This window comes from Typopeltis vanoorti, chromosome 8 (genome assembly GCF_054136105.1).
Source record: "Typopeltis vanoorti isolate ZY-2024b chromosome 8, IOZ_Tvanoo_1.0, whole genome shotgun sequence".
NCBI lineage: Eukaryota > Metazoa > Arthropoda > Arachnida > Uropygi > Thelyphonidae > Typopeltis > Typopeltis vanoorti.
This window is the reverse complement of record NC_143556.1, coordinates 95,967,495-95,991,274: the sequence shown is the minus strand read 5'-3', so window position 1 is coordinate 95,991,274 and position 23,780 is coordinate 95,967,495. Positions and strand designations below refer to the sequence as shown.

General features: G+C 36.0%; 1 protein-coding gene across 2 annotated transcripts in view; it reads left to right on the top strand.

The window, feature by feature from the left end:
- Positions 1-6,790: 6,790 nt before the first annotated feature.
- The window catches only part of LOC150104206 (receptor expression-enhancing protein 5-like), a 58,493-nt gene continuing 41,503 nt past the window's right edge, over positions 6,791-23,780 (top strand). For both annotated transcript variants that reach the window (XM_090396830.1, XM_090396831.1), the window contains exon 1: positions 6,791-6,916. In XM_090396830.1, the coding sequence (XP_090252956.1) occupies positions 6,904-6,916 (13 nt within the window). In that variant the 5' untranslated portion in view covers positions 6,791-6,903. The remainder of the gene's footprint in view (positions 6,917-23,780) is intronic.

The following is a 23,780-nucleotide window of genomic DNA, read 5'->3' as shown; positions in this document are numbered from 1 at the left end:
CTGAACATTCTACAATGCAATGCTTCCTACTTTGTGGCGTTTCTATGGAACTGACAATCTTCTCTTTCAGCAAGCCGTCTCATAAGACTGCTGTAATAACTGTGTGGTTTTTGGAAATGAACGTCACCACACTTTACTGGCCTCCACAGAGCCCTGATTTCATTCCGAGTGAACATCTGTGAGATGAACTGGAGCGTCGGGTGAGGATAAGGGACATCTGCTCCACAAGAGTCCAGGACTTCGTCACATGCCTACAGGAAGACTGTTCCAAAATCCTCATTGATCGCTATAGTAAGCTTGTGGAACGTATGCCCCTCAGGATTGCTGCAGTCATCGAAGCAAAAGGAGGTCCTACATCTTATTAACGTAGCGCTGTGGCTATTTATTTCTCACAGTATGATGTGTGTGTGTGTGTGTGTGTGTGTGTGTGTGTGTGTGTGTGTGTGTGTGTGTGTGTGTGTGTGTGTGTGTGTGTGTGTGTGTGTGTGTGTGTGTGTGTGTGTGTGTGTGTGTGTGTGTGTGTGTGTGTGTGTGTGTGTGTGTGTGTGTGTGTGTTGACTTCTTCCAAGCAGTGTAGTTAGTAAACATTAACTTTGTTGCAATACACTGTGTATTGTGGAAAGAAAATTGAGGAGTGCTGTTCTGGAAATAATGCTTTCAACTTTTCTATCACTTCCATCCCACAATGAACAGAATGATGGATCTACAGAGGATGAAGAAAACATCGAGCGGGAATCACTGGAATAAAGGCTTAGTAAAAGTTTCTTTATTCGGAGAATAGAACTGAAGTTACTGCACACTTTCTTAGGGCGGTTTAGTTCCATGGCCGGCACAGGCCATTTCCACTGAGCTACACAGGGTTATTCATTTATTTATAATATGTATAACACTGAGGCAAGAGCCTGTGTAGCTCAGTGAAAGTGGTGTTTACACTCCCCCCAGCACTACACCTACCGAAAAAAGAGCGTCGTGAGTTCAATTCTAGTCGCTGACTAAAGGAACTTTTTCTAAGCCTTTTTTCGACCAGTTCCTGAGCTTGTCAGTCTCTAACAAGAGCAAGTGGGTTTTTTCTTCCAGAAAGGCTTTTCCTGTAAACTTGAGTTTTCATTGCGTAGCTCAATAAAATCGACCGTAGAACCCACGCTATTGCAGACATTCAAAATATTGTGTTAGGGTTAGGGACCACGAAATGACGACACTTGTGAGGTGTCGCTTCACTGCATACTGCTTAAATTAGTGATAATCTTGGCCTAGCTATCTTTGATTGACTACCAGTGAAGTTTGAACTGCCCACTCAGTCTCCAAATGTTAGATAGGGCTAAAACACGGCCTTGCCTATTCCTTGAATAAAAGGCATTAGCTGATTTTGATAAAAACTGAGGCCTTAACCCAGTAGAAAGAGAAAAGAAAACAACCAAATTCAATGTAATCGACATGAAGGTACTGAGTGTTTGTATATATAGAAGTAAATCTAATTAACTACACTTATCAGTTATCGTTTGTAATCGCCTAATTACAATCTGAAAATATTATTTCTTACATATTTTATATATGTATATAATCCATGTATGATTTATTATGATGTAAATAATTGTTACAATTGATAATCAAAGATAAAGAAAGAAGCTCTTTGGAAAAAGCGTTTACGATTTTACACTTGGCACAAGAAGAAAGACCGCTCTAAGGTCAATCATAATTGCTGACTATACAAACGCTTTTAGTTAGCCTTTTTTTCCATCTGATTCAGAGTTAGTAAATCTCACATGCGCAAGAGTGATTTTCTAGTGGAAAGAATGGAGTAGAAAAGCACGCTTTTCTACTCCCCTACTACTCTACTTTTTTTTTTCTACTACTCTACTTTTCTAATTTTTTTAATCCTGTAAACTCAAGTAATTTGACATTAAAAGTCACACTATTTCAGATAATAATATAGTGTTACAGGTAGGGACCATGAGACGAATTCAGTCATCTGCTGTACTATCCTACCCGGATGCCAATTAAAATCACTAATAGTCTTGGACTAGCTATTCTCTGATTGGTTAAGGTTGGGGGATAACTGCTCATTTTTGTAAAAGCTTGGGGATTCAAAAGGTGTTAGCATATTTATTTTTTTCTTGTAACACCATTTCTGTTAATGCCAACATTAATGACATCCTTGTTTCATTTTGCAATGACCAAGCAGCATATACCTCTCAAATTCTGTTTTCATTTAATATAAAATGGGTAAACAAACAAATTAATCCCTGTAACTCTCTACTACTAGCTTTAACTGAGTATTCCAGACTAACCTTCATGCCTCGGGTGCCAACTCTAAGAGAATACTACACGAATGTAGTTTGCCTATTCTGATTCTTCTAGTATCACTCCTTTTCAATTTTAGACTGCATTGCAAGTCTTAAGGGGACATTCAGCTGGCAATCAGATGACAATGAATGCATTATAGCAAAACTGCATGGTTGGAGGAATTAAAAGGACGAAGGCGAGATTGTAGCACAGAAACCAAATGTACACTGCATACCTTCAAGGAGTTAGAATTTTGGCTGAAGACAAGATTCACTACCCGACTGGCCATCATTATGGTATCTATTCATTGACTGAACGGTCTACATAGGAGTATAGCATTTATAATAACTGAAGTTAAAGGGTCAATGTTGTACTGAGATTTGTGAAATAATCGTTATTGTAATTTTTGCAACATAATTAATGCATTGTTGTGAAAATTAAAGCTTCCTTCTAGCTTTGCAGAAAGGTAAACTAAATACTGTTCCTTTTATGTGAATGAGACAGTTAAGTCAAATATATATATATATATATATATATATATATATAATTAAAATTAAAATTAAAAATATTAAAAAAAAACCTCACACAGAAGCTTTGCATCACATTTGGATTCATAAAATTAGAAAAAAAAGTACCAAATTCATAAATAAGAATGACCGAGATTTTTATTATTTAAGAAACATTTGTGCGATTTAGATTTGTTAAAATCAAAGCAATTTTCATCAGCTCTGAAACCAAATATAATAATAATACTTGAGCACATCTATAGCATAATTAGAAAAATAGCAGAACATTGAGCCCTTCGATTGAAAAAGACCTACTTTCGAATCTTGTCATGACAAGAGGATTCACTATATGGTGTTTTTTCAATTGAAGGTGAGTTAGTCGATCTCATATGGAAATCGCAGGGTTTTTCCTCCAGAAAACTCAGGTTTTTCATGTAGTTTACAAGAAAATAGCCCATGAGAACCTACGCAATTTACAGACAAAAACAGCGTTCTTGTTGGTGGTGGTGGTGATGGACAGTAGATAGCATTCATGGTAACAGTCCGGTTGTCGTGTGTATTTTGGGAAATTAAGTAATAGGGGAGATGCCGAGATCTGTGTAGTAGTAGAGTTCCCCACCCTGGCAATGAATTCTCGGACTTCTTTGAGGTAACACGTAATAATAATAAATGGTGATTTTGAAACATGAAACATATATTGAGAAAACAGAGCAGAAAGTTTCTCAAAATATTATGAGAATTTCTTTCGAGAATAATGCAATAATTATGTTTACTTGGTCAAAACCCTTTTGAGGGCTTACCAGGCGATTGTACTATGCGCTTAAATACTTATTACCTCTATTCGATGAATGCAAAATAGTTAAACAGCTGATAGGATTACCTGCTTATTGAAGAACCCTGATATGCAGACAGAAGATTATTATTCCACTTTATAAGGCTTTGATAAAGCCTCATCTGGATTACTGCACACAAATCTGGTCGTCTGAGATTCTTGGAGATGTGAATGAGGTGATGAAGTTTCAGAGGAGAGTAACTAAGATGGTAGCAGGACTCTGTGATGCTCCATATGAGGAAATATTGAAAATTTTGGGGTTACAGAAGCTGATTGATTGGCAGATAAGAGAAGGATATGTTAGAGACATGCAAGTTACTTAGAGGTTTTATAGGATCGATGTGGAATGGCATATTTCAGAACATGACTAATGTAAGGATGCTAGAGGTCGTTCAGTGAGAGCATGATCAGTAAGGGAGTGAGCTGGATTTTTTTCTCTTGGAAAGTGATTCATGATCATATTATGATCATGAATCATCATCATAATTATAAGAAAGATTCCGATAATTGGACCACATGTTTATTACGATAAATAACAATAAAAACAACCCGACAAGTTTCGTAAGTAGTACGACTTACATCTTCAGGGGTCAAAGGTAACTTAAAGTTAAAACAACGAAATGAGAAATTACTCAAAATAGTTCATTCTATGCAGTTGTCTAACTGTTCAATAAATTGAATACCAGAAATTATTGTTATTTATCGTAATAAACATGTGGTCCAATTACCGGAATCTTTCTTATGAATTGATAATCCACAGAAACCTTCGCATCATCATAATTATTTATGATCAGTGATCATGCTATTATTATTATTATTACTATTATTATTAAAGAGCCTCTGTAGCTCAGTGGAAGTGGTGCTTGTACTCCACATCACATGAAGGAAAACTTTGTTTCAAATCTAGTCACTGACTAGAGGAACATTTTCTAACCCTTTCTTTCAACCGATTCTCGAGTTATTCGATCTCTGGCATGGGAAAGCAGTTTTTTTTCTACTGGAAACTCGGGTTTTTCGCCTTTTAAACTGAAGAAATTCGACCGTTGAACCCACACTATTTTCAGACATTAAAAATATTGTTAGGGTTAGGGACCACGAGATGGCGACACTTGTTAGCCGTCTTTTCACTGCGTGTCAATTAAATTAGTGATACCCCTTAGGCAACTATCTGTGATTGGCTACCAGTGGAGATTGAACTACCCACTCAGTCTCTAAAAGTTAGAAAGGGCTAAAACGGCTTTGCCTACTCCCTATACTGGAATAAAAGGTGTTAACTGACTTTATTTTTATTTTTTATTATTATTTATTACAGGCCTGTGTAGCTCAGTGGAAGTGGCATGTGCCATCCATGACGCTAGACCGTCAGAAGGAAGAGCATCACAAGTTCTATTGTAGTCACTGACTAGAGGAACGTTTACTAAGCCTTTGTTCCACTGGATCGAGTGAGTAAGTCGATCTTTGGCACGGGCGAGTGGGTTTTTTGTCCCCTAAACTCAAGAAAATAGACAGTAGAACCTGCACTATTTTAGACATTAAAAATATTGCATTAGGTTTAGCGACTACGAGATGGCGGCACTTGTTGGCCGTCTCTTCACTGGATACTGCTTAACAGAAAGTGGCTGGCCCAAGACTATTACTAATTTAGTCTTGGGCCAGCCACTCTCTGATTGGCTACCAGTGGAGATTATATATATATATATATATATATATATATATATATACACACAGTATATACATATTTTTTTAATAATAATTTTTTTAGTGATTTCTAAAATATTTACACATATACAATAATCATCTTGAGTGACATTCCAACTTATAATTTTTACAAAATTCAGCACTAAGTGCTACAGATGTGGTTCATTTTCTACATTGGATTTAAATTATTGTATTGTATTGGATGGATTATTGTATTGGATGGATTAATAATAATAATAATAATAATAATAATAATCTGAGTGCTGTTAGTTACAAGTAAGACAAAATCATTTATTAGAATATCAAGCACGAGAATCCAAAGATAATGAAATTTATCCATGCTGAAAGATTGCTACGTTTCTAATTATGGATATTCTGGACTCTGTCTGTGGACAGAAAGGAATATTTCGAAGAAAATTAATTAAATCTTCTGTAAATTTTCTTAATTATCATCAAAAGATTCAATGCAATACAATATTATTTCATTTTTTAAAATTTATAAAAAAATCTATAGGCAACATGTAGGGTATTTTTAAATTCAGCTCATTATTTAATTAAAAATGCACATTTTTCATTGAGTAGGTCTCTAACGAATTATGTGATTGTAATTATGACTGTAATGAATTATTCTCATGGTGAGTCTTTTGACTCCTTGGAGGTGTCACGTAATAATAATGTAGTATTTGCAAATTCTAATAATAATATAATAATAATAATAATAAAATCAGCTAACGCCTTTTTATTCCCGTATACGGGGAGTAGGCGAGGCCATTTAGCCCTATCTAACTTTTGGAGACTGAGTGGGCAGTTCAATCTCCACTGGTAGCCAATCAGAGACAGATGTGAAGAGAGACGGCTCAAATGTGCCGCCATCTCGTGGTCCCTAACCCTAACATAATATATTTAATGTCTGAAATAATGTGGGTTCTACGGTCGATTTTCTTGAGTTTACAGGACGAAAAACCCGAGTTTCCGGGAGGAAAAACCTGCTTGCCCGTGCCAGAGATCGACTAACTCGGGAACCGGTCGAAAAAAGGCTTAGAAAAATTTCCTCTAGTCGCCGACTAGACTCGAAACCAAGTCTTCCTTCGTGCGGCCACAGGTTCCTAATAATAATAATAATAATAATAATAATAATAATAATATTATTATTATTATTATTATTATTATTATTATTATTATTATTATTATTAGTCACCTCCAATGCAAATGAAAGATTTGCAATAAATGCTATAACTGAGTAACAGTGTTATAAGTGAATTCCATTTGGAAATTATATCTATGAAATGTGATATGCTGAAATCCTAACAAGCATTTCTTAAATATCTCCCAGATTTGAGCGTAGTCATACTAAAGTTCAAATCCTCCGCTGCTTTTTTTTTTTTTGAATATGTTATTAGCCATTCATGCTGGTTGAATATCAATCATCATTACTCGTTGAAATCAATAACGCCTTCATGACCACGATGGGGCGCAATGTTGTGGGTATTTCAACACAGATTTAGTACTTATTGATTAGTTATCGAAGGTTGCTTAGAGATGACTAATTATTATTATTGCTATTTTTAATTTCATATTTCAGCCATGATTTCTCTAGGTGAGAATTTGAAGCGAGCTTCTTTTAGTTAAAACAAACAAACGTAATACAGTATATTTAATCGTTTTATAATTGGAATCAAACACGTGGAATAGTTTTGTCACGCTTAGATTTTAAGTACATGAATTCTTAAACAGGAAGTGGCACTTCAGATACAGATTTACTTGTCTTAAAATTTATGTGTAGTAACAGCATAAGTGAGTTAATTGAATTTCGATGGGTAAGGGGGAATAGGTGAAGTGTGGGAGAAATGCCCCAAGAGATATGCACACAACTTTTAATTTCATCGGGTACTTTTTGCAGCCTCCGCCTTGCAATTTCCGGAATTAATATTTGCTAATCGACCATATATAGATGTAAGAAATGCATCTTTTAAGTCTGGTTTTCTCTTCCTCCTTTCACAGTATATTTGTATTAACCTCACCTTAGTAACTACCAGTACTGTATACTCTAGTAGTAATTTTTTAAGCACATTTTAAGTGCATTTTTAAAAGTTTAACATTTTAAACTTTTAGTTAAATTGTTAATTGGTTATACATTTAAATAAGCACATTTTAAGTGCATTTTTAAAAGTTTAACATTTTAAACTTTTAGTTAAATTGTTAATTGGTTATACATTTAAAGACCCCCCCCCCCGCACCCAAAGTTATACTGAAAAACATTTAGCTGCAGTTAAGTATATGAAATTACGGAAATTACGTTCAGTATTCCAGAAATATAGACGTTGCAAAGTGTTGTTGGTATATTCCAAGAATATCCATCACTATAGATATAATTAAAAAGATATTTCATGCTGTTATATATTAAGTACACTCTACACACAAGAGACTTGGAGTGACTAAAGATGTTTTAATGTGGTTTTTGATATTTTGAAGCAGTGATATCTAATGATATCTAACTTTAAAAGTGAGGTATGAATGTCCTCAATAAAAAGAGAGACATTCTTGATTATTTTTAGTAATGTTAATTTCTGTAAACTTGCATAGATTAAATTTAGTAGCAAATTAGATTTTTCCCCCATTATTACATTAAGGGACTAATATCTTTCTAGGGTGTGTGTAATCTGTGCTTTCATATTATTATTTTATTTATTTTGTAAGAATATTATTGTATCAATGTTGATACAACATTGTCTCCTAAATTCTCCAACCTAGATAATAAAGAATATTAAGTCACTTAAGTTAACAGTAGAACTTAACAATAGAACTGAAGGGATAAATTTAATTATATTCTTGGTTTAATCCTTTATCCAAGTGTAAGCAAACAAAGTCTGTGCATATGACAAAGTGGAAAAACTTTCAAGAACTGAAGGAAGCTGTTCACATCACCTCCAGAAATGTATTAAGAAATATGTTAAAGAAAAAATAAATCAGTGGACTTGGTGATGTATCATCCTGTCTTGTGCACAGAGAATAATGGTGTTCATAGCAATATTATTGCTGTTTGGTTTGTGAGTGATGTGAACACATGTAATTACTTATTTTTTTTATTATTGTTATTCAGTGATATAGTAACTTATGGGACAGATGGTGTGCGTGTGTCATCACTTTCCTGATATGTACCCTCAAGGGGTGCTCAGGCTACTATGACAGCACTGCATTATTATGTTTACATTATTATTAATCTCCCATCCACAAGTTTTTATTATTATTACTATTATTCTTGTGACACCTCCAGGGAGTCCAAGGACTCATTGAGGGAGAGCACCTACTCTACAACTCTGTCTCCATTACTCAACCCAAAAACTATAAAGAACTGCAATTACACCAATGCCATTTTCCTCCAAACTAGTCTATTACTCATCAGCACTTCAATATTGTTGTATCTAACTTTTCGTGCTTCTAAGGCACTTCTGAATCAATCCACCTATATCTTGGTTTTCCTCTAGATCTCTTTCCAGCCATCTTGGCATCAAACATCTGTTTTGCTAACCTTTCCTCATCCATTCTATTTAAGTGACCATATCATCTTAGATTAGGTCTGCTTACAAATTCTCGAATGCTGAAAATGCCAAGTTCCTTTCTAATATCTTCATTTTTAATGATTCTGCCATTGATGTCATTTGTTCTCCCCTAATTTTCTCACAACCCTCAATATAGGTTTTGATCAAGTGCTTTATTTCTAACCCAATTCTCAGATCCATAATGTTAAACTGGTTTGAATACTGCTAGTTTGATGTTTTGGCTGATTTCTTTCTTATTTCATATAAATTTATTCAGTTGGTTACCCACCATACCAGCTTTCAGTAATCTGTTGTCTATGTCCAGATGTTAACTTGCCATCTTCGCTAAAAACTGCCTAAATACCTGAAACATTTTACTTGTTGTATACGATCTCCATTCAGAATGCAACTGAAGTTTTCTATACCCTTACCTATTTTCATAGTTTTGGTCTTTTTACTGCTGATTTTCATGCCAAATTTGTTACAGCTGTTATTCAATTTAGTTAATGAATCCTGGAGACTTGCTTTGTTTGACATTCCAATATTCTAACATCAGGGCTTGCTGGCCTTGGATAATTTTCACAGAATCAAATAGGGGAAAAAATAAAATACTATACTTCACCAAAAAAAATTGAAAAACTTTTTAGAATCAGTGACAGAATTAAAAAACCAACCGATATTAATATGGTTGTATTAAAACTTACCAAGTTTTAATACAACTTGGTAAGTTTTATTAAAAACTTGACTTGTGATTTTAATATAAACTTGGTTTGTGATCCATGTAGATGATGAATCAGAGTGGAGATGATATGCATCTTTGTCTTGTCCCTGATTTTACACCAAACCTGTATCTCCTTCAATACTAGCTGCTGACTTAAAACTTAAATATAGACTGTGTATTGCTCTGCACCTAAGGCCCTATTTGCTCCATGTAATTGTAATGTTTTGAAAAGTTCTCTCTGGGCATCTTATCATATGCTTTTTCCAAATCTTCAAAATTTAAATACAGATCCTTGTTTTATTTCCATGATTTCTCAACTATTTGTCGTAAAGTGAAAATCTTGACAACCTCTCATTATGGGGTTTAATGAAATAAATGCAGCACATATAAATAATTAAACAATACATTTAATCACTCCTATGTTTCAACTCGGTCACTGGGACATCATGAAGTAAACAATATTAAATTTTCAAAAACACACAAACTTGCACAAACACTAAGTGGAAAAGATTAGACTGAAAGTCATAAATCCTGTGAGAGGTGCCCTATATGGATGCTGCTGGCTGACCTTAGCTATGTTGGGCAGGAGATCTGAGAATTAAAGTTTCTCAAATCTTGGTAAGTTTTAACACAGCCATATTAATATTAGGTAGGTTTTTTAATTCTGTTACTGATACTAAAAAGTCTTTCAAATTTGTATTTTTTTTTTGGTGAGGTATGGTATGTTTTTTTTCCATTTGATTCTGTGCAAAGTATCCAAGGCATGGTTAGCAAGCCCTGACTGGCCATACTTATGGTGACAGATGTATTTTTGATGTTCTTCTAGGATGTTAGATCTCTTAGTTTGACCATAAGTTGCAAGAACAAGGAATAGAACTGATAGATCTTTTCCTTAGTGTTTGTGCAAATTTGTTTATGTTTTGCAATTTAATATTGTTTTCCTGACAATGTCTTGGTGACTGAGATGAAATATAAGGGTGATTAGACATGTTGTTTAATTATTTATATGTGCTGTATTTATTCCATTCAACTTTATAATGAGTTAAAACCAGCACTTAAGGCTAAATAGTTGATTGACAACCCATGTTTGGCCTGAACCTAGCTTGTTCAAGTTTCTTTTCGTCAATTTTTCTCAGCCTCTTTTCAAGTATCTTTGCATAAATCTTACCTGGAACACTTAGTAGAGAAATTCCTCTGTAATTTCTCCTCGCTGGCTGGCCTGGTTGGCCGAGTGGTTAGCGTATCCGCTCTCCAAAAGGCTGCTGGTTCGAATCCCTTCGTGGGCAAAGATGTTTGCGATTGTCTGTGAAAGCACTAGTGGTGGTAGTTGGTGGTAGATGGCATTGGTGTTAGATGACGAAGGTTGGTGGAGTAGTGAGACGAAGGGTTGTAGAGTTGATGCCCTCCCTCAATGAGTCTTTGGACTCCCTGGAGGTGTGATATAATAATAAATTCTTGCATTCAGCTTTATTTCCTTTTTATAGATGGGAACTATTAGAGCTCTTCTCCAGTAATCTGGAATTTGACTTTCTGACCAGGTGAGGTCTTCTGAATTATGCAGTGTAGCCATTGCAAAACTTTTATACCTCCATACTTGAAGCAGTTCTGGTCGATTATCACCTATTCCAGCTGCCTTCCCACATTTCAATGTTTTGATGGCTTTTTCTACCTCAAGTATTGATATGTACTCTTAGTAGTTGATATTGGTATGTATTCTTCTTTGCATTCCTCTTGAAAATGTTCTAGTATGGTTTGTCACTGCTTGTTTTCATTTTAGATAAATTATGGACTCTACAACTGTGGTGTTGTAAATAATTTTTATCTGACGTTTCGACTTTCATATTAAAGTCATCATCTGGAGTATACATGTGTATACATATATAGAGAGACAAGCTAAATTACATTTCACATAGTATGTTAAAGGGACAATGATTTGAACAATGGTTATTCTACTGGCCTGACCTGTAGTTAAAATAAAATAAAATTAAAATAAATAAATGAAATAAAATAAAATAACTACATCAAAGCTATATTCTATTTAAGACACATCAGAGAAACATTCTTTAATATAGATAGTTTTATTACAGTAAAAATGATGTCCTAATTTAACATGACAGTTTTTATATTAGATTTAAGATCCTGGATTAACTATGGCCCTATTTATAATTAACTCTAACTCTACCCACTTAACTTTTCTCCTTAAGTGTTAATTATAAATAGGACCATAGATAATCCAGGATCTTAAATTTAATATAACAATTGTCATGCTAAATTAGGACATCATTTTTTACCGTAATAAAACTATCTATATGAAAGAATGTTTCTCTGATGTCGTCTTAAATAGAATATAGCTTTCATGTAGTTATTTTATTTTATTTCATTTATTTATTTAAATTAATTTTATTTTCACTGGAGGTCAAGCCAGTAGAATAACCGTTGATCAAATCATTGTCTCTAGCATATTGTGTGAAATGTAATTTAGCTTGTCTCTCTGTGCGCGCACACACACACACACACACACACACACACCCATACATATGTGTGTGTACACTCCAGATGATGACCTCAATAATGAAGGTCGAAACGTCGGGAAATTAAAAATTATTATTTATAATACGGTTGTAGAGTCCATAATTTATCTAAAATGAATGCTGATCACAGCGTAACACTAAAGGAAAGGACACTGCGTGTTTTGTTTAGCAGTCTTTCAGAGTAATTACTCCAGACATCTAGGATATCCTTATCTTTATCATTTTTGATTCCTTATACAGTATTCTTTCCTCCATTTCTAAGCTTTTTCAAAGCATCCAGAACATTTTGCCACCTTCCTGATATTTATTTTATATATTCTTGCCAAAAAGTCTTCCCATGACTTTTGTTTAACTACTTTTATACATAGCTTAGCTTTTTTACATTTTTTTCTGTGTATTCTTTTTGGGCATCTGCTGACCTTATTTGCTAGGAACTTTTGGTATGCTTTCTTCTTTTACAGAACTGCTTCTTTGGAAAAAAAAAAATTTTTCCATGTTCTTATTTTTTGAAAAAATAAGAACATGGGGTTCTTATTTTTTTCTCCTTACAAACAACTTCACCACATACCTCCCTTAGCTGAATCAATCAATATCATCTTTAGAGTTTCACTGAGACTCCATGGTTTAGGTCTTGTTTTCAAACTGTTTCAAATTTTATTATTATTATTTGGCAACCTCCATGAAGTCCACAGACTCATTGTGAGAGGCCCACTCAACCAGCAATATGTCTGTCATAATGAGCTTTGAATTTATTTGCACTACCTGCACTCACAATGCACTCAGGCAATGCATTCCACTCACTAACAACTCTCCACATAAAAAATCTGTTCCTAAAACCCTTCTTCACCACATCTTTATACTACTTCCAGGGATGACATTTCTTGTTCTTCCCATCTTAACATCCACTCTTTTTATAATTTCTTCTGTATTAATCTGATGCTCATTCTTTGCACTATTGAAGATGATGCTGCATGTTGGTTCAGGTAATGTGGAGCTTGCACATTGCAGTCTTACCAACCATGGACACCTATGTTTTGAATCTTGGTTCTGAATGTTTTTGACCAGATTTGTGTTCAAGTTGATGCCCAGAACTCCACTTTCTGGCAGCATTTATGCAGTACCCTATGGTCATGTTTGGTGAGTGTGGTGGGTTGTCCACTGCCAGTAGCACTTGCAGTTGACTGTCTGCACTTCCATCTCAGTATGGTATCACTGATTGTTGATTTGGCTGTTCCAGGTCAACAGTCAGTGATACCATCTGTTTGGCAACAGTTACTGCAACATTACTGCAACAAAACTTTGTTGTAATTCCAGGCAATCCCCCTCTTCCTCTTATCCTTAGGCTTCTGAAAATTGAATTTCCATACCTTAATGAACTCTTTGTGGAACCTTCACAGTGTATTCATTACCTTGAAAATAAGTAATGAAATTTGCCCACAGTAATTCCATACATAACCTAACTAAAGCCTTGCACGAGGGAACCATAACTTTCTCATTACTTCAAGTCATTGTTCTCTACATTGTCATAATCTGTTCTGCTGTCCTCACAGTTTTAATGATATGTTCCCTAAATATGAAGTCCTTGTCTGCCATCACTCTGATCCTTATCTCTTACTCCTGTAATATATTCCTGTTGATTTTATACATTGCCTCTCAATTTTGCTTTGTTTGCAAAGTTTAAAACATAACTTTGAACTAATAATTCCATTCATTTTCCCATTTGTACAGTCTGTTCAAATCTTCCTATAAATCTACATCTCTGCTCTTTATAGTTCTTTTGAAATCTACACCATCTGCAAACAGCTACCCATTTAGATCTTTCCCAGTTACAGTAACATACAAGTTAAACAGCACTGACCGATAAACAAACCCACAGAGGCACTCCATTAGTGACTATCCTTGTCTGGGATGGTGTACTTCCATATACAAGTTGCTGATCCCTATCAGATGATCTCCTATCCAACATGTAATCTGTCAGAGGTTTTGCAAAATCTGAATGTACTTCTGTATATGCATCCCTTTTCCATTTGTTACATTGTAATATGTAACAATCTCAATTTAATCCTATGCTGAATTACAGAGAAAGCTGATGTTATCAATCCAGTTCTGAATCATAGCTCTTCAACCTCTTGAACACCATAACTCTAGATAGATATATATATATATATATATATATACAGGGTGTTCGGGATAAATTTGACATATTTATAATTAATTATATTTTTCCGTAAGTTACATGTATTAACACACACTTCTCTTCATTTAAAAGTTTGGACCCTTCTTCATTCATATACAAGATGTCAGAAAGGATGGATAGCTGGAACCCACCTGAATCATGGAAGAGAATAACTTGTATCATGATGATTCGTGCCCGCCATCAAAATAAGGATATTACGACTGCTGCCCAATGCTCCCTGAATACAGTAAAAACAATCAGGCATGAACTAGAGACTTGCAATGGTGACTATGAGGATGTAGCAAGAAGAAAGATCCCTAGCAGACGATCTGATTGCGTTCGTACAGCAGAATTCCTCGCAAATCTGCAGGAACAGGTGTTGAAGAACCCTGGCATTGGAATTCGGGCTTTGTTCGTGGAGTTGCTAACTGTAGTCAAGCCCTGGATAACAAGGGTAGCCAATGGTAGGCCGTATGTATGGCAGCAGGATTCGGCCCCTTGCCACACCTCTGGGAAAAGTCAAAAATGGTTGTCTGAAAATTTCTACGACTTCACCAGTCCAAATGTTTGGCCTCCAAACTCCCCAGACCTTAACCCCATGGATTATTTTGTATGGGGCGCAGTTGAAAAAGACACCAATCGCACTTCCAGTAATACAAAAGCCCAGTTAATGGATAAAATTAAAACAGTTTTTGCGGCCCTTCCCAGGGAGACTGTAGCATCAGCTTGTTCGAGGTTCCGAAGCAGAATTGAAGCTGTGATCGATGCTAATGGTGGTTATTTTGAGTAAATCTTGTTGATAGTATTGTAATTAACTCTGCCTGTAATGTTTTTTTGTCAATTCATTAAATTTAATAGATACAAAGAAGATTTTCTTTTTCCTTACGAAACTGTCAAATTTATCCCGAACACCCTGTATATATATATATAGGGTGATCAGAATTAAAGTATCCCTATTTAAGGCCTTGTAGAGAGTCACCCAGTAATCCAATTACTGCAACAAAACTTTGTGGGAATACTTTGTGTATCATGTGGAAGTGATATCTGAGAAAAAAATTCCAAAATTCACCAACTGGGGGTGCTATATGACGATATGTAGATGTAGTAATTTTTCTGTGTGTGTGTAAGAAGGAGAAAAGTGATACAAGCATAAATAACAATTTCTATTTGCTTGTATTATGCATTCACGAGCTGTACTGTTCAATATGCTGCTCTCCCAGTATGCCACTAACTCCTTTTGCACAGTGTGTTCAATGGCTCAATGCAACTAGTCAGGACTGATGTTGCATTATGCTGTCTTTCAGCATTGGCACATTATCAAGATGATCCCTATAAACCCTGTCTTTGAGGAAATCCCCAGAGCCAAAAGTCACAGAAAGTTAGATCAGTGAAGAAGGCAGTCATGTAATGGGAAATGAATGCCTGATCATTCTGGCTTCCATGAAATGTTCTGAAAGAACCTCATGTATGAATTGAATAGGGACTCCCTCATCCTGCATGAAAATGACTGAATCCATGCACAGGTGCTGCTGTATTTGTGGCACAGTAAACTTATTTATCATATTGTGATACCTTTTTGGCAGTAACTGAGCAGGTCACAGGACCTGACTGGTGAATGTCCTCAAAGAAGAATGGTCTAATGATAAACCGAGCTGTAAACTCGCTCCAGACAGTAAACTTTGGGCAAATGCAAAGCAGTTTGTTAGATCGCATGATGGTTTTGCATAGCCCATATACCCAGCAACTGTGGGTATTCATAACTCTGTTTAGGTGAAAGTAGAAAGTGATCCTGATCTCCCCACAAAATCATCCACTGCCATGCAGCATCCAACTCCACTAGAGCAAGGAATGTTCAAAAGAATGTCATTCAACTTTCAAAGTCCTACAGGTGCAACTCCTGTGTCACGGTTATCTTGAATAGGTAAAAATGCGGAATTTTCCAGACAATTATGTAAGGCACATCCATGTTTCTTGATACAACATGTGCACTGCATGAACCAGTACTGTTATTCATGCTGTGCTCCACAAGAGAAGTAGCAATTTCATTCACTTGTTGTGAACTGATTGGTTTGCAATCTCTACCAAGTCTAACTCCCAACGATCTCATATCTTCAAAATGACTAATCATTCGTTGCAGAGCATGTGGAGATAGTAGACTTTGTCGATATTTGTTCAGGCGACAAAATTCATAGTGTTGCAACAGCATTGCAATTGTTTAGATAGTGCTGCTTTGCTAGCAAAGCACGTTGAGGCAAGGTTAGTGCAATCACTGTGGATTATATTAACAACTAGAATGAAGAGAAAACTCTCATGTCTATCTTTTTGAACCCTCCTGACACTTTCCGAGTTGTGTGATATGCAAATTCCGTGCATTTGGTATTTACAATGCCCCTGGTGGTGAATTTCGGAACTTTTTTCCCCTCTTATATTCCTTCTGCATGATGCATAATATTTCTGCAAAGTTTCGAAGCATTTGGATCATTGGATGGCACTCCACAAGGCTTTAAATAGGGATACTTTAATTTTGATCACCCTGTAGATTGCCTATATATATGTAGAAAGTTTTTTAACTTGGGTATACTATGTTAAAGATACCAAGCAATTTTATAAGCTAGGTTTTAATCCTTTTTTTCCCACGTAAGCAAACAGACAAGTAAGTCAGGTTTGCGCCTGCACGTAGTGCAAGTCTGAGGCAACTCGTGGTAAAGGTGGAGTAAGATCCAATCACTTTCCTTAGTATTTTCCCCTAATGCAAAGCACATCCCCTTTGCGGAGATGTATGATGCTATGCATTAAAGGCAAGGGCCACTATCCAGACCGGATTCAACCTATATTGAGGTCTCATCAGTGGGAGCCAGACCATAAAAATGCCAAGGGTGAAGTAATGCAGAGCTTATAAATTTTACCTAAATAAGTTGTCACAAAGTGCTTTGACCTTATTAAATAAAAATCTCAGGATGAGAGTAAGATGTAGAAAGTTTTTTAACTTAGGTAAACTATGTTAAAGATAGCAAGAAACTGGTCTGGGTAGTGGCCGTTGCCTTTAATGCATAGCATCATACATCTCCGCAAGGGGATGTGCTTTGCATTAGGGGAAAATACTAAGGAAAGTGATTGGATCTTACTCCACCTTTACCATGAGTTGCCTAGTGTTGCGCTAAGAGCAGCTGCAAACTTGACTTACTTGTCTGTTTGCTTACTTGGGAAAAAGGATTAAAAAACCTAGCTTATAAAATTGCTTGGTATCTTTAGCATAATATATACCCAAGTTAAAAAACTTTAAATACATCTTACTCTCATCTGGAAATTTTTATTTAATAAGGTCAAAAGCACCTTGTGGCAACTTGTTTAGGTAAAATTTATAAGCTCTGCATTACTTCACCCTTGGCATTTTTATGGTCTGGCTCCCACTGATGAGACCTCAATGTAATTCGAAACCGGTCTGGGTAGTGGCCATTGCCTTTAATGCATAGCATCATACATCTCTGCAAGGGGATGTGCTTTGCATTAGGGGAAAATACTAAGGAAAGCGATTGGAGCTTACTCTACCTTTACCACGAGTTGCCTCGGACTTGCACTACATGCAGGCACAAACCTGACTTACTTGTCTGTTTGCTTGCTTGGGAAAAAAGGATTAAACCTAGCTTATAAAATTGCTTGGGACATCCTCTTAAACAATTCAACGATGACTTCTAAGGCCGGAACAGGCCATGCTAGGCCTAAATCCTTGATATGCATAATTAATATATATATTATTAAAACACTTAAGGAATTGAACAACGTAGTTAAGGATATAAATTAAATTAAACTTTAAGAAATATTTTCCGATATTTCGGCAATGTCACATTGCCATCTTCTAAAGGAACTTACAAAAAAAGTTACGTGCACGTAGGCACTACAACACAGAAACTGGGAATGAAGAGATGAAGCTATTGTTCTCCTAACAGTCCTGATGGTGCCCTCTAGCGAGCTAAGTAGGTGTTCTTGGCCGTTGGGCTGAAGGTCTGCTGATGTAGGCCTCCCAAATTTGGGGCAGTAGCATACAACCAAATTTGTTGAGGTTATATGCTAACCTCAACAAATTTGGTTGTATGCGACTGCCCCAAATTTGGGAGGCCTACATCAGCAGACCTTCAGCTCAACGGCTAAGAACACCTACTTAGCCCGCTAGAGGGCACCATCAGGACTGTTAGGAGAACAATAGCTTCATCTCTTCATTCCCAGTTTCTGTGTTGTAGTGCCTACGTGCACGTAACTTTTTTTGTAAGTTCCTTTAGAAGATGGCAATGTGACATTGCCGAAATATCGGAAAATATTTATTAAAGTTTAATTTAATTTATATCCTTAACTACGTTGTTCAATTCCTTAAGTGTTTTAATAATGCATAACCAACGTATTAGCCTGTCTACGAGAATTAATATATATATATATATATTCATGGCCTTCAGTTTTATCACCTCATTTGTGAAGTGAAACAGTTTTTCCTTCCTTACAAATTGGAACTTGGCCTGTTGTAAGACTTGTTAAACAAGTACGTTGGTGCTGCAGTTAATTCACTAACAGATTCCTTTTAAACACATACGTCTTTGCACTGAAGCATTGCATGATATCACACATAAAGGAAATAGTTTGGTGAATTATCCTGTACAGTAGTTACCATTATCACTATCTAATATCATTCTTTGTTCCACTGGCCATGTACCAAAAGAATTCCCTAATTTTTCTTAGCCTTTTATCCATTTCATTTTATGCTGCCTCCATAATGCCCTTTTCTAGACTGCATGCGGTTAATTTCTTCATTTCTCTAATTTACATGAAGCATATTTAATCTACTGACCTTCAGAATATATTCAGATATAGCTTCTTGAATAGTTCTTGACTAGTATTCAATCAGTGGTGAATCCTGTAGCTACATGCTGTCTTTTGAGCTTTGTTATTGCTAGCCTTATAATTCTACATATACGAGTATACTTTCCTTACAATCCTCATGTGGCTAGTCATACTACCCAGATGATCATCTCATGGTTACATCAATTTGAGAGAGAGATTTCATCCCATTTACCATAATATCTTCTGATGAGATGATCAAATCCAAGACAATTTTTGATCCTTGCATGTTCTCCATTACATACTTCTTAAGGTAGCTGCTCCTCCAATACCTGAGAAATTCATTTAATTTGCCCTGAAATGACATTTTTTGATCACCCTTTTCTTATATGCTAGGTGAAGTTGCTATACATTTCCTTATTATCCTCCACATTTCCAGGTTCTGTAACAATGTCCAACTGCTGGCCCAGTTGACTGAGTGGTTAGCATAACCACTCTCCAGCCAATAGGCTGCGAGTTCAAATCCTGCCATGGATGTTTGAGAGATGAATTTCATTGCCTGATATGAGACTACCGCCCTACTTATTGGAGATCTGAAGTGGCTTGAAAAAATTCCATGTTGGGGCTTTAGAGTAGGGTTTCCGAACTGTGTAAAAATTAATGGAAAAAAATACAAAATCTGAAATTAATAAAAAAAAATGGGAAAAAAACCCTTATCCCACCCACAGTACAAATATACTTATTGGAGCCTTTCATGGGCAGGAGCCATATAAAAAAAAAAATATTTGATCCTACTCACCTCTATCTCACAAAATATTGCCTCAGAATAACTGTTAGTCTATCCTTATTGCATCTCCTTATGAGCATAATTCTTCTGCTATCATCAACAACACTCACTTCACTTCTTGTCCTTCCTATCTCACAAGGCATCATACCTCTTTATGTCATAGTATATTCCTCATCCATCATGTTTCACTTATTGAACAATTCTTGAGCAAATGAACTTGATTAATGCAACAATTTTATTCCTCTTATTTTCTGATTCCTGTCATTTGTAAATGAACATAGTATTTCATTTCTGGATATAGTCCTACCCATGCCATCTCTTAGTCATGATTTCTGCACACCAGCTCTTGGCTATTCTTACCTATTACTAACTGTGTGCCATATGTTTCCTCAGATTCAGTGTTCTCCTTGTATCCCAGTTATTCTGTTTCTTTGTTGACTACCCTCATACATATCCACTAGTGAACCCAGTATTCACTTTCCTTCTTCTCTGTCTCCTTGTCCATCCTCATTCCCTCCCCATCTCCCTGTCACATTCCTGTTTTCTCATTTGCACTGCTCATCTCTGTTTGCAACCACTTTTACAGTCTTCTACTCTATACTACTTTCCTGCACTTCCAATCATCTCTTACTTCAGATCTCTTGGTTTCTTCTATCATTGCTTTGCACTTCTTCTCAGCCTCTTCAGTTGACTAAAATCTAACCATTCATATGCAGTTTATTACTCTTATTCAGTTCCATCTGTCAAATTCATCCCACACATTCACAAATTGCATTTCTTTCTCCTCACAGAGCATCCTGCTAGCATCTCAGTCCATCCATAATATCTAATGTAGCATGCTGATTACCTTTCTTGCCACTTTGTTATATTTGACTTTCTTCTGTAACCTCTTGATATCCATTCTTCTTCTGCACAATGCTTCTTATCCCTCAGTACAAACAAACTGGGCAGAATAATACATGTAGTTTGCAGACAAATTACACAGGCCTTATAGTTTTAATTGCCTCAGCTGTAATCCCAAACAACTTTCTTTCCAATGAAAATCATTTGTTCCTATTACCAGCACTATCACTATCAGCTTTCTTGCTTGCTTACTCTGCATATCCAAAGTCTTACTCACCTTGTTCACTTCACTCTTGGAAAGCAATCCTCTCATTTACTTCTTCATGGCAGAAGAGAGTTGACAAAAAGTAGTAGTATTTATTTTTAAGAAAATTCCAAAGTTTTCTGCTTACATTTGTTTTGCTTTTTCAGCATTGTTAAGATCTACCTTATAAGAATTTGAAACCTTTAGGCTAATTACTGCTAATTGTTTTGGGGTTACAGTTAAGTTCTGCCTGCTCTGCAATTTTCAACTGACCTTACCTGTTTTCTGTTACCACGTTTTCACATTGGGGATGATTGAAAATCTCTTGCCATCACCTTGACCTTCTGGCAGGGTGAAAGAAAACACTTCACCCCATCACAATTTTAAATATGCTTATTGGCAGACATGCCATATATCGTGATGGGTTTTTTGATTGTCTCCAATTCTGAGTGAAGTTAGGGGAAAGGAATGTGTTTTTTGGATATATTAAAGAACAGTAATTGAGGAGAAATGCTACATTTTGTTGGTATATTTGAATTACACATGCTACTCACTGAATCAGAAACCTTAATATAGATGTAAATGTCACTCACACAGCTATATGTAAAATACTTGGTCACTTGCATCACCATTTGTTCTGGGAAATTATTTAAGAATGGTGGTGTTGGTTAGTAATTGTAAATAGTGTTCAGCACAATGCAAAAAATAAAGGATCTCTTGGATTTCAATAATGAGCTTATTGTGGGTGCCCTTCTGGCTGAAGCCACGATTTGGAAAACAGCAGAGCTCACTGGTTTGTCAAAAGGTTAGATATTCCGAATGATTGCTTAATCAATCAGAAAATAACCCACATTGCTTGTCTAAGAGGTGTAACTGTGGTCGTAAGAAGATTGTCAGGAATGAGATTGCTGTCATCTAAGAAGGCTTGTAAGGACAGAACTTCCTGTGTGCAGGAATTGACCGAATCATTTAATGAAGTTTGTTCCTGGCCCATATCTCACCGAACTGTGCACCGGAAATTGAAGAGGATTGGTATTGGCAGTTGCATCCTATACAAAAAACATTGATTTCTGCAAAGAACTGAAAAGTTCATCTAAGTGGTGTCGGGAACACCATGACTGGATGCTTGAAGACTGGAAAAAAGTCATGTTCCGACAAGTCACAGTACATCTAGTTCTGTAACGACAGTAGGCAAAGAGATTTTGGTGGAAGCCCCATAAAGCAGTGAACCTATCTTGTCTTGTAAACACAGATCAGAGTTCTGGAGGTAGTATCATGGTGTGGGGCAATGCTCTCTTGGTACCAAACAGGTCCCCTGATATTGCTGGAAGATTGGGTATCCTCCAAGAAATATCTAAGCATTGTTACTAGTTAAGTCCACCCTTCAATGTTGACTTTTTATCCAGCAGGTGATGAATGTTTTCATGGAGACAATGCTACTGTCTGTTGCACAGGAATTGTTCAGCAAACATTAAATTAGGTAGAGTAACAGTTAATCAAGGCAATGTGGACAGCTTTCAGGACAATTTAAATAGGCTGTCAGTATGGGCAAAAGATAATGGGTTCAGTTTAATGCAGAGAAATGTAAAGTTATGCATTTTTGGAAAAATAGATTACAAGTCATGTATCACACTGATGGCATATACTCCAGGAAATAGATAAAGCTAGAGATTTAGAGGGTGGTGGTTGATAGAGAGTTAAAATTTAGAGGACAGACTGCTAAGGTAGCACATAAGATTACTTGACTATTGCAGAACATATAAACATGTAGGGATAAGGAATATGTTATTCCTCTTTACAAGGCCTTGATAAGCCCACATCTGGATTACTGTGCTCAAGTCTGATCACTTGGGTTTTTTTGGGGGATGAGGAAATGGTGGAGAGGATTCAGAGGCAAGTGGCCTGTGGAATGTTCCCTATGAGGATAGACTGAGGGTGTGTGGATTGCAGAAGTTGGCTAATAGGAGATAAAGAGGGGATATGATAGAAACATTTAAGTTGCTTAAAGGGTATTATATGATAGATGCAGGGAAAATGTTTCAGCACTTGTCTAGAGGGACCAGAACAAGCGATCATCCCTGGAAGTTGAATAAAGGTGTGGTCAGTAATGGTGTGAAGACTATATTTTTTGCTCAGAAAGTTGTGAATGAGTTAAATGGTTTGCCAGAGTCAGTTGTGAGTACTTTGTTTGTTAATGGGTTCAAAGAGAGGTATGATAGATTGGATCTCCCATGATTAGTCTTCGGACTCCATGGTGGTGGTGCCTATATAATAATAATAATAATAATAATCTACAGCATACCAAGCATTCAGAACATAGTCCTTAAATTAGTTCAGATTTGATAGAAGAGGATTTTGCTCCTGGATCTGTTTTTCTGACATGTCCGATATATTCTCAATGGGGTTCAGATCCAGGATTTGTAATTGCCACAAAAGATGGTGGGAGTTACTGTAATGTTTGCTGAACAATTCTTGTGCAACAGACAGTAGCATTGTCTCCATGAAAACATGGAGATTTGAAATTTGGCATTGTTTGGACCTTGCAATATTTTCATAGATTTTTCATATGCATACTTCCAAATGACTTCATTGTTCATTGATTTTAAATGTAAACTATTCTGAATATTTATTATCTCAAGTTCTACTTCAGCTTGGTTTATATCAAACAGCCCACTAATTTTATTTGAAATTTCTGGGATGTTCAAGTTTTTTGAAATGGATTATTGATAAAAGATACAATCATTTCAGTTTTATCATCATCATGAAATTCCTGCCATGTACCCTCAAGGGGTG